The sequence below is a fragment of the Onychomys torridus genome, chromosome 2, assembly GCF_903995425.1.
Source record: "Onychomys torridus chromosome 2, mOncTor1.1, whole genome shotgun sequence".
In the NCBI taxonomy this organism is placed as follows: domain Eukaryota; kingdom Metazoa; phylum Chordata; class Mammalia; order Rodentia; family Cricetidae; genus Onychomys; species Onychomys torridus.
The window spans coordinates 57589325-57602056 of NC_050444.1; the positions used below are offsets into that span (position 1 = coordinate 57589325).

A 12732-nucleotide genomic window follows, 5' to 3' on the forward strand; every position below is an offset into this window, starting at 1 on the left:
AATAAGAAAAGAATATAAGGTCTTGTAATAGGCTTATCAACTTTAAAGGAAATAGGTAGGGACCCATAATTTTTATTTTAACTATATCATGACACAGAAATAACAAGAATAGTTGGAGCAGTATACTCATGAGTGGGAATGAGGAAGCAGAAACAATGAAAACAGAAACACAAACCTACGATGACCTTCTAGTTCATGACATAGTACACAACCAGAATCTTGAGAAGCATGGGGTTAGAAGCCAGGGAACTGCACTCAAAATCTGCTTGGTGTACATTTAATAATTTGGTTTCACGGCATCTTATCTTTCTCAATGCCTAAGAACAAGCTCAAAAGTAATGGGTCCGTTAACCTAATGGTGTTCCCTGGACAAGCCAGTTTGTGGTATTGGTAGAGATAGGTGTGCAGTATATCTTATACCATGCTGTGGGAAGACAGGTCTTTGTTTTCATTGTACAAAATGACTCTCTGATAGCTGTGACTACTGTCTGACCAGCTCTGGCTATCCTGGGAAAAATTCTTCAAGGACAAGGAAATCCCACGGCAAGCTCTCCACTTTGAAATTTAAAAATAGCAAACTATTATTTTTTTTGTCTTTCTCTGGCAGCCACAGAATTTGTGTATTTATAGTGGCCTGGCATTGAGTCCCAACCTGTTTTGTCTTCCATCAATAGAATATTCAGGTACTATTCCTGAGTTCTCTCCTTAGTTTTTTACCTCCACCCACTTTCCTAGAAGTTATAAAATGTGCTATACAGGGAAAAGTCATAAGATGAGCTACACAGGGTAAACACGATGCCATAATAGCATGACAGATGCCTGAGCTTACCTCCCAAAATCTATTCCTGAGGTATACCACAGAAGGATTTACTTTTGTCAGATTGCACAGGAAGAATTTTCTGTTCATTCTTTCCTCAACATCAGAAAAAATTCTCTTTTTCCCATTAGCAATATGTTTACATACCAGAGTCTTCTTTATTACTTTGCACAGTTTTACTTTACACTATATCTTGGATTATGAAAATCCAGCTGAGCAAAGACTTAGGAAAAACATGATGTTGTGTGTATGGCTTGGTGGATGCTTAAACGAAAAATGATTTTGACAGCTTTACAAACAATGCAGGACTTGTCCTTCCTAAAGTAGAATATCTTTACAGTATGGCTGATCACATGTAGATTTCAGTGTCCAGCAGGTCAATCCATGACCCCTAGTAATATTTAAGACCAGAAAACCTGACAGCCTAGCCTCTCTAAGATCCCCACTCCTTCCAGCATCAGAATCGGATTCAACCAGATATGCATCTTCCTTCATAGTCAAACACAGTCCTCTGTCTGGTGCTAATGTTTCCAACAGCCTTATGCTGCTTGTGGATTACCTATAACCCATCTTTCTCAATAATGAGATATTTCCCATATGACTCAAACTGCTTTTTTTTTAAAAAAAAGTATACATTCCTTTTTAAAAATAATACTACCATATATTTAACTGAGATATTAGATGCTTAAGCCCTTTTCATCAGGAAACAGAACATATTTTCTAACATTTCATGTTGATACGTTGACTTGTTTATACATGTTAAAAAAAAACACCACATGCCCATGTTAATACCTAGTAATAACAGACAGCAAGACATAAATCTAAATCAAGATCCTTTTGTCTTTAGCACTAATATCCTTTTAGAACAAAAACAGGCTTTCAGGCATCTGAAGAAAAGATTTGTTAGGCTTCTGGTTAGTAATGTCCAGTATGGTGTAGTCCTTAAGTGGGACTTTGATTTAAAAAAAAATTAAAGTGAAGTATAGACATAAAAGTTGTTTCATTTTTATCTCTCTTGTTCAAATTTGCCAACTTTTAAAACAATTACATTTTAAACACTTAAAAAACCACAAGCCATCCACTCCACATATTTATATATGTATATATAAACAATAGCTTTGCCATTGATTATGATGTGGGACTTCCATACTCTACAACATGTAAAGACAAGTATGTTGTGCACAAATTGGTCCAGCTAGGCACAATGTACTTGATTTTATAGCCAGGGAAGAAAAGAGGATGTTTCCTTTCAAATATCCATAACACAGTCTGCATTTTGCCCATGACTCAGTTTCACTTGTCTTATCACATGGATATGTACACAGGTGAGGGTGTGGCTGCACATACTGCGGGAAGGAATGGGAAAAAAATTCATGACTCTATGTTAAATCTGCCATTTCATTGTTATTTCTTGATCACACGGCTTGTAGATTCTGTCAATTACTTTGCAGTGTAGAATAAGGTTGTAAAGCAATTTAGAATGGGAGGTGTGCCGCGCAAGGGAGCTAGCATGCAGCCAGTGTCTACTCCCTTGTGCCCTTCTAGATCAGGAACAAAATTCTTAGATCCAGTTTCAGCATGGGCAGTTACCTTCTGAACAGTATTGAAATTGAAATATAGTTAACTGATTTAAAGAACACAGGCACAGTTTTGTTCCTTTTCTAAAGCTTTTTAGTATATTACAGGTAGAGCCTTTCTTAAAAATGGTAAGTGTTCTCTTGATTATACCAGCTCGTTTCTTTCTGCTAAGGCTATAAATAAATTTTTCTGTTTAAAGTTGGCTTTACATTAGCCTACCTGCTTCTAGGAGAAAGAGAGAGAGAAAAAAGAGTAATTCAACCTCTAGATTGCTGTCAGATTATGATTATGTGAATGAGAAGCCTTAACTTCTAAAGTGTTGTCTGAGAAAGACTGGAGGCTTCCTGTTCCTTCCCTCTTTTTCCTTTTGAGGCAATTTCCAATTTATCAATTACACAAGGATTTCTGAGCTCTAATGAAAGAAGACTTCTCTCTGGAGAGAGCCTTCATTGATGAGGCATGACAGCTGCTTGTAAGTGGCAGTGAGGAACAGGGAAGTGGAGAAGGAACAATCATTTCCATTGTGGCCTCTGCAAAAGAGACAGGAATATAGGAGATTGCCCAGGCCTTCCTCTGCCTGTGGATTTCCTACCAGTGGCCAATTTCCAACTGGAAATTAAAATATATTTGTTTTTCTAGCTTATTATTAGTGCTGTTAAGCTCCTACTGCACCTAATTTATAAATTAAATCTTGCCAATAGTGAGCTGTGCACAGGGTAAAATACAGTATGCATAGGACTCAATACTGGCTGAAGCTTCCTGTACTGACCTAGGGGGCGTTTATGATCTATTTCCTAACACTAGGAGGAATCTGCTGCACATCCTGCTCTTTCCTTCTTTCTACTCAGGATGTCTTGCAGGAAGCTTGGGGCGAGGGGGAAAAGATAGTGAAGCAAATTGAAGGACAGCAGTCTGGCACTCACATGAACTTATCTTGTTCAGATTCCTATATTTGGAACGAGAAGCATCTGCCCACCTTATGCTTTAAGCCTTTTTGCACACATCACAAGCACATCTTGGTGTATTGGTTGTTTCTGTCACCAGGCCTTCATCATGGCCATCTGTTGAGAAGCTGACTGTAGATTAGGATCCTCCAGATCCCTGCCCACTCTGGAGGAAATGCATAGCTACATTTACTATTTTTTAAATGGACAAGCCAATTTCATGTTAGAAAACCTGCCATTAATTGTTGACTTATGGCAAAGTTTCTTAGCTAACCTTTTAGGAATAGATTTAGGACCCAGGCCCCAGTTTAGCCAAGACCACAGCAAGGAAGCTCTCATCTCTCTTTTCCTTGGCTTGTGTTGGGAAGCATTCTTTCCCCAATAATCATAGTTTTGCTGGGTCACATGTGAAGAGGCTAACATGGGAATGGATTTTGAGAGTAGAAAGGGAAAGGAATTCAAACCAAGTGATTCTCATGTTCCAAAAAACACTTTCTTCCACCTAGACAAATTAAAAAAAGCAGATGTCAAATGGTATTTTATTTCCCAACCTTTTCTATAAAGGCAGAATAACTCCAAAAATTCATCAGAAAATGTCAAGGGTACTCGACCAATGGGACCGAATAGAGGAAAGTCAATGGAAATAACCGGGCATATGATGTGTTATTGTACTAGGAAATGTTCGTTTCAGTGATAAAAATGATACCTCTTTACCCTAACTACCAAGTAGAATGAATGACTTTGGTCCCAAAGGTCTATTGTTGCTGTTTTGGTTTTGGTTTTAAACTGGTCCATATCCCACAGAATCTATTTGGAATCCCACGTGAGCTACAGACAGCAGGGACTCAGACAAGGGATGAAGGGGAGAAGCAAAGGAAGGTTAAAAAAAGAAACAAGTCACTGATTCTTCTTCAGCTGGAGAGGGTGATAAAAATGAGCAATAAAGGAAATAGAATTTAAATAGATCCCCGTGTCTCCCTCCAGCCTTCCTTTAAATTCTTGATGTCTTTTCTGTCAGGTCTGAGTCTTCTCAGTTGAAAATGATCTATTTTTTCTCTTTTATAGAGCCTCAAGACACATTCTGTGTTGTTTCACAGTTCTGTGCACAGCCCCTGAAGATAAAAGAAATGCTTTGACAGAGAGATGAAGGGAGACCCTGTAAGTAAAAGTTAATTTACACGGAGCTCTGTGCAATTTTCCTTCCCCAGGATCACAGCCTCTCTTTTGTGCCTCTAATCCAGAAAGATATCTGTTGGAGGAACGGGAAGTGATGTAAGTCAGGATTCAGTGGAGATGAGATTTAAATAATATTTTTTTTTAAAAAAGAAAGAGTCACAGAAGATTGTGACCTTTGAACTCCTGTATGAACTGAGAGCAAGTTCTCTGACAGAACGAGAGGAGAACAAATTCTGAATACATTTGTACTATAAGAGAACTGTTGTTGATAAGCAAAATTTCTGAGAAAGCTGAACAAACCCAGAGTTTTAATAAATGTCCTTATGAGCATTTGAGGCTTCACAATTTCTGGATTGTATTTTCAGAATTTGAAAATACTTGAAAAGCACATGATTATAAATGCTACGGAAATGAAAACAGGCTGAAAAAGAAAATAATACAAGGATTTCTGCAAAGTAGAGATTGCTTACCATCATAGCAAACCCATATTGTTTGTGTGAGTTATCTTATTTACCAACATTTGGGTCCATGAATCAATTTAGAGTATTAGGGCTTTGGCCAGGGGATTTTCTTATATTTAATACTAGAAAGAGTAAGTACTTTGAAAATGCTTAATAACACACAGGCTACTGGTCAACTAAGAATAAAATGTTGGGCCAAATAGTGTGTTTCTTCATAGGATACATAAAGCAGGAACTCAGAAACAGAAGTGTCTAAAGGGATGAGTAAGTCAGAAAACTGGTCTGAGCAGTTATTTTTTTATAACAGTCTTGTTTGTTCTAACAGAGAAATGACCATAAAGAAAAACTCATGCAATCCTTTTGTAAAACTGGACATGAAAGCCCCAGAGCTATGGTCAGTGGAATGACAGAGCTTTGCAGGTCCCTCTGGTTTGCATTAATAGTGAGAAAATGGGAAATTAGATGCCCATTCAATCTTTTATAAATCCTTTAGTACATTAATTTATGCAGGAAGTTGCCAATTCACTTGGGAAAAACCTGGTAAATATGCTATCCTGGTCTGACCAGTTATTCTAATAATAACTATACTCTTACTGAAAGTATTGGGTTACGAACATTTTAATGGGGTATCACTCTAAAGTTGACCACATGGGGGTTCCATGAGACTCCAGTTTTTGAAGACGTTCTTAACAAGAAGACATTAACAATTAAGAGGAAAAGTGGTACTTCATGCTCAAAACACATGGGAGAAATCCCAAGGTGAAATACAGTAAACCTAGGACTTTTGAGAGTCTTTATTAGACTTACCTAGAACTTTTTGAATTTGTTAAGTGGTGGCTATGGAATGCACCATTTGTTCTATTTATGAGTTAGTGGCTCTTCATTTTGGAAGATTGTTTTGTAATATCTTAACTATTCTGTGTATCAGAGAACAAAGCCCCCAGAGAATTTAATCTGTCTTCTCTTAATAGAATAACATGTAAATCTTTGAACTAAATGTTTTATCTTTTAACTTGAATCCAATCTCATTTTCCTCAAGAGCTTTTTGATCAACTTTTATAATTTTTGACTGAAAATAGATAACAAACCCTTTTTTTTAATCAATTGCTCATCCCCTCTCTTTCTTTCTCTCTCTCTCTCATATACATGCACACATAATTTGCCAAGTACAAACTGTTTAAGGTGTTTCAAAATTAAAAGGAAATAGATTCTCTTTTAGAAGACTATATTTCAATTTTCACTGTAAGAACATAGCCTTTAATGTTTTAGGAGTTGAAACTTTGATAGACTTTGACATAGGTGACACAAATTCTTAGATATGAATAAGTCCATAAATGGAAAATTGATTTCTCAAATATTTGTGATAATCATCAGGATTGCTAAATGAAGTGTAACTAAAACAGGCAATTTAAAAAAACAATTTTTTTAAAATCTCAGTTCCTACCCCCAGTAAAGGAGAAATAGGTATATATATACATATTGTCTGCCTAGTCTGCAAAATAATCTGTGAACCTTTTAGAAATTGAGGTCAATTTAATAAAGTTTTTAAAGTTCTTTGTATTTTCAAACTTTTAAAGAACTTATGTCTTTGAGAGTCATACCCATAACACTAAAGAAGGCAATCCCAGAATCCTTCTACATATCTCATAAAGTATCCCAAAGGAACTTTCTCCAGATCTTCTCAAAATGGAAAAAAATGTAGAAAGTTTGTGTATGCTGATTAAATACATATCATTTCAGGACACAATCTGCATCCAGTAGTTTTTCAGGGCATGTGAATATACATTTTGAAAGCTTTTCCAGACTCAGCCAAATGGAATTATGCTTCCTTAAACGAGGTCACCAATGATATTAATACTATTTTTTTTTTGGAGTGGTAACATCAACTAAATTAGACAAATATGCTCAGGTCAAGAAAGTGAAGGAATCAGCACAACAGTATGTATTTGTTGAACTATAACCTTAGTTTGTCCCCAGTGAAAGAACAAAATCATAGTTTTAAATCTGCACAGGTTTTTTTTTTTTTTTCACTACTTTACACAAAACAGATTCCTCTTATCTATGCAACACATTTTCAATAAGAAACTAAAAGCCTTGGTTAGGAAGCAGGGAAACATCCTGATCGCCTAATTGTGGTCATACTATGTATGCAGCACTTGAGTTGAGGAATTGGGTGTGTCACGTTCTGTGTGTTCCCTTTGACTTGTAGACATCAGGCAGACAGCTTTGATTTGAAAAAGATCATTGACTGCACTGCTGTTGTGATGTGCTTAGATCACCCTGCTTTTTATTGACTTCTGAAAACTCCTTATTCCGAGAGCTTTTGGACAACAGAATTTTTGATATCAGCTACCGATGAACATTGCCAAATAATTATACATAATCATTACTCCCTTTTCCATTTGTCATTAACCCATGAGCAGTGACTAGTGAGAGTAGAACTAAGGGCCAGCTAAATGGATGACTTTTATGAATGACACCTACCTTGCATTTTACAGGTACATCTAGCGATATACCACCTTCTGGAGAAACCCAAAGGCTTCTGTTACAGTAAACTGGTCCAGGTTGGTAGTGTATGTATAAAAAATATTCCATTCTGTATCAAAACTAGGCACATGCCTTTATTTATAGTAACAGAATTTAACAGAGTTGAGCAGTTTTGACTTGGGTCCTGTTTCTTGGCATCCTACAACAGACATACACATCTCAACACATCTCTGCCTGTTACCTCAGGGATCTAATCTCAGGTTTATCGGTGGTTAAAAGGAAGGTGAAATAACACTTGGATCTATACTGGTGAGTAACTAAAAGCACAACCTCTCATTCATATTGCTTTAAAACATATACAGCATATATGTTTCAAAAAAAAGAATATATTGATTTCTTTTTGGTGCTGAACCAACAGTATTGTATGATGCAAGGTTTTAACAAATGATAATAATAAATACAAATTTTACTGTAGAGTATGTTTTTAGACAAATGTGTCTTTTAAATGTGTAAATCCTACACTGTAGGTTGTTCTTTTTATTTTTTTCTTTTGTTTTTGCAGTGGTAGAAAATGTTGAATTCTTGTCCATCAGCATGAGCCAAAAGTTCAGGTTCATTACTGAGATCCCCAGAATGCCAATATTTGCAATGCAAACAATTAGAATCCCACTGTGTGAAGGGCTCTGACACAAGCCTGCCTGCCTCTAATGGGCCAGTCTCCATGAGAAGTCTTCCTGCTTCCATGGACCCTGCTTTGACACAGGGACAACCACAGGAAGCTGCCTAATGACCTTGTGATTCACTATGTCAGACGTCTTACTCATAACCACCAGTGACAGGGACAGTAGTGTGTGTGGTGGGCCCTTATATCATTTTCATGTTGAACCTCCTGGGTCCAGCCACCTCCCCTTCCACAACAGCACCATTGTTTTTTCGGGGCACATACTCAAGGTCAATGCTGTTTTTGTGTTTGCCTTTCCCTCGGCTCCACACAAAAAGAAGGAGAAAACAAAATAAAACCACACCCAGGAATGTGAAACAGCCCATGGCTGTAGATACCAGTATTGTTTTAAGGTCCAGGGAAAAAGTATTGGCATTAGTGCCATTGGAAACGGTGTCATTGGAGTCGGTCATGTACATAGGGGTCCTGTTTGCGTAAAGGAAGCGGTCTGAAGTGAATCCCTTTACAGTGAGAGAGGCGGTGAAGCTGTCATTCCCGGCAGCATTGCTAGCAATGCAAACATACATGCCACTGTCTTGATCCTGGGCAAAACGGATTTCCAAGGTGCCATCACCCAACACAGTGGCCCTTCCATTGGACTTGGCAGTGATAAAACGCCTTCGGGGTGTCACCCAAGAAATCACTGGCTGTGGGTCTCCATCGGCATTGCACTCCAGCTGAACTGTCTGTCCCTCATCCACTAGTAGATGCTGTAACTTCTTTTCACGGATTTTGGGCTTTTTGCAGGTAAAATAAAAAGAAAGTGCAGTGCTATGGAAATCCTTAAATGACCTCTCACGGATGGTGTCTGGCCCGGCACACATGGGCTGCTGGCCCCCAAACTGTAGGGTGGGCTGTCGTTGTAGGAGCCAGAGGAGTCGGCAGTCACAGGCTAGTGGGTTGTTGTTAATGCTCAGGACCTCCAAAGCCCTAGGGGAGGAGAAGACGTTCTCTTCCAATGTTTCCAGCAGGTTCTGAGACACATTGAGCACACGGAGGAAGCGGAGCCCTTGGAAGGAGTGAGGCTCAATGGTGCGGAGCTGGGCCCCCACTATATGAAGTTCCTGTAGGCGGATCAGGTCAGAGAACATGCCTGCTTCAATAGTGCTGATGGGATTGTAGGAGAGGTTAAGGTTGGTCAGGTAGACCAAGTGTTTAAAGGCAAGGAAGGGGACAGTGGACAGGTTGGTGTTAGTGATGGAAAGGGATGTGAGGTTGAGACCATAGAGGCTATTGGCTGGCATCATGTCTAGCAAAGGCCAATAGTCAATCTCTAGGTGTTTCAGGTGGAACAATCTTTTAAAGGCATACACAGGCATATTGTTAATATTAAGATGCTTCAGATGCAGGGTGATGAGGCTGCGGAGATGGGAAAGGGCTTCTGTTGGTACTGCTGTTAAATTGCACTTCTCCAGGGTGAGCTGTTCCAAGCTAAGTAGTCCGCTGAAGGCCCTGTGTGATATATAAACCAAATCATTGTCCCCCACTTCTAGAGACTTCAGGTTATGTAGATCCTGGAACATGTAGTCCAGCAAAATGACAATCTTATTCTCACTAATGTCAAGCTTGGTGAGGTTGGACAGTCCAGTGAATACGCCCAACGGTACCAACTTAAGGCGATTGCCTTTCAGACGGAGGGAACGCAGATTAAAGAGGTTGTTAAATGCTCCAGGCTCCACATTGGTGATGATGTTGTCACTCAAGTCTATCTCCTCCAAGAGAGGATATGATATGAATTCTTCAGGGTTTATGCTTTTTAACCTGTTTTTGCTGAGGTCCAAGATTTTAGTTTCAATGGGAATACCTTCTGGGATGGCAATCAAACGTCTTCTGTGGCAGCTAACAGATTTATTCTGGGCAGAGCACTCACAGCGAGCAGGACAGCCGATGGTGGATCCCATGAAGAGTAACACCATAGCCAGACCCAGGAATGGCTGCCAGCATGGTACGGCCGAGTGAAGCATGACTCCCTTCTTAGTCTACACCTTGGTTATGGGCCTGCATGGATGGGAAAAGAGAAGGTAAAAAGGACAGTTAGGACAGAGACAAGGAATGGTGCATAATTAAGGAACCACGTTATAAAACAGGGATACTGGATTTGATGACCACCAGATTTGGGATTGCATTCAATGTACTATGCACCATTATTACAGCTGAAATAATTGAGCTAGCATATATACATAACTTAAGGAAATTTTATTTGATTCTTCAGTCAAGTTTAATAATTGACATTAGTTTCATAAATTTCTTGTTTTAATTTTTCCGATTTGTCTGTTCCAGGGGAAAATTAAAACTCTGAAAATGTCAGAGTTTAGTTATAAATTATTTTATAGTTCTACTATAAAATACCATGTCAGTAATACATGATAAAATTATGTTTTCAAGATAAACACACATGGTAAACCTATCAGAACCATTAAAACTAAAAGTGATAATAGCACTACTACAAAAATATGGGAAATTATAATGAGGTAATATGATATTAATGTAAAGTATGAAAGCTAAGTAAGGAATTACTTTGAGGTCTACTTGAAAATCATTTTTATTGTTGATATTTAAAATGCACTGAGGGAAAATATAAGGAATTGGACATATTCATATACACCTAGAATAAAACTCAATTTTACATGAATTAAGCATTTTTATGAATAACATTAGAAACTAGGAATGAAAAGGATAATTATATTGTATGAATTTTCAATATATTGATATAGCAGATAAACACACAAAGGCACACATAAGGCAACTTTGAGAATATATTTTCAACTCTTATGAGAGGGAATGTGTTGAAGGCAATAATAAATGAACATGTGTTGTTTATCAGGAATAATGGCAAATGCCAACAAAGAAATAGACAATGGATATAAGAAAATCTGAAAATAGTCAATAAATACAAGCAAAGACAATTAATTTCAATAGTAAGCAGAGAAATGAAGATTGCTTAATATTGCAACTATATCATGTTTTGCTTTTAGGTTAAGAAAATTGGGTAATTTTACCCAAAAATTAGCAATGTTAGAAAGAAATGAATGTTCACATACTAATTTCAGAAGTATAAACTGAAATTCAAATACATTAATGAGGTTAACTGATATGTTTTAAGTTTAAATATATGTACATTTAACATGTTTACCCCTCTTACTCATATATTCTAGAAATGCATCTTTATGAAACAATTAAATGTGTTTGTGGTGGATGTGTATCCTACTGGACTGTCTCTAATAGAGGGAAACTAGAAATGTATGACAGTGTGAGCTAAGGTACCTGAAGTATTGTTGAGCCACATACTAAATTACCAAGCCACCAATACATAATAAAATTGAGTTTTAAATGTATTTGCATGGATACAAGATATAATAAATTTTCTCACTTGTGATTATGGATATTATATGAAAATATGTCAGAAACAAATCTTCCCTCCAAATAATTGTACTACTGGGCATTCCCAGAAGCAGCATATTAATTGTTCTATAGCTCAGGTATTGTCTTTTATACTTTTACCATGCTAGTGGGTATGTAATTGTATCTTCTTGTATTCTCATATAGAATTTGTTGGCTATTTATAAAACTACTTGATACATATTATATTCAAATATTTTGCACACTTTTATTTGGGTTGTATTTAATTACTGAGATGTAAACATTACTTACATATTCCAGATATAGATTATTCAATACTAGATGTATGTATTGTATATATTTTCTGCATTTCTTTAGTTTGCCTTTTAGTATTCATATTGACCTCTAAAGAGCAGGTTTTAGGATCTCAGTAAGTCTAATTGGATTTTTCACCTTTTGTGATTTATCCTTTGTGTTCCACCTAAGATCTATATCTATGCCACTGTCATGAGGGTTTTCCTCTATGTGTTATTCAGACATTTTAATTTGATAATTTACTTTTAGATTTATCATTAATTTTTATTTTATTTTGTGTATATTATGGGGCAGACTTGGAGATACCTACAACTGTCCAGTCCAAGTGTGACATTATTTTAACATACTTGCCTTACCTTCTGAGTGGCCCCAAGGCATTGATGAATTCATGGAAAACACCCACATGTATATTTTCAGGGTTTATTCCATTCTATAGGCTTGTCTATCCTTCACTAAACCCATTATTTGTAGTTACTATTTATAGTAACTTTTAAGTGTTGAAATAAGATGTAAAATTCTAAAATTTTCATTGTCTTTTCAAAGAATCTTGTAGCCTTTCTAGATATATGAATCTACACATATCAGTATCAGTTTGCTAATTGCTTAAAAGTGTCTAACCAGATAATAATATAATTGTGCTGACTATAGATGAATTTGTAGAGTTAGGGATAACATTGTGTTTCTGTTTCTTTTGGTGTCAATTTTAGTCAAGGAAATTTTCTATTTTGTCTACATATCAAATGTATTTGTCAGAGGTTGTTATAAAGATACATTATCCTTCTAATGTCAGGAAGACCTAGAAGTCATGTCTTTAATTTTGGTGGGTTTTATTACATCTTTTGATAATCTAGAAGGTTATAAATTTCATTGAACTTTCTAAGATACAAAGTATTG

General features: G+C 36.9%; 1 protein-coding gene across 3 annotated transcripts in view; it reads right to left on the minus strand.

The window, feature by feature from the left end:
- Positions 1–1883: 1883 nt before the first annotated feature.
- Positions 1884–12732, minus strand: part of Lingo2 (leucine rich repeat and Ig domain containing 2) — a 155475-nt gene continuing 144626 nt past the window's right edge. For all 3 annotated transcript variants that reach the window (XM_036179277.1, XM_036179278.1, XM_036179279.1), the window contains one exon: positions 1884–10182. In XM_036179277.1, the coding sequence (XP_036035170.1) occupies positions 8328–10148 (1821 nt within the window). In that variant the 5' untranslated portion in view covers positions 10149–10182 and the 3' untranslated portion in view covers positions 1884–8327. The remainder of the gene's footprint in view (positions 10183–12732) is intronic.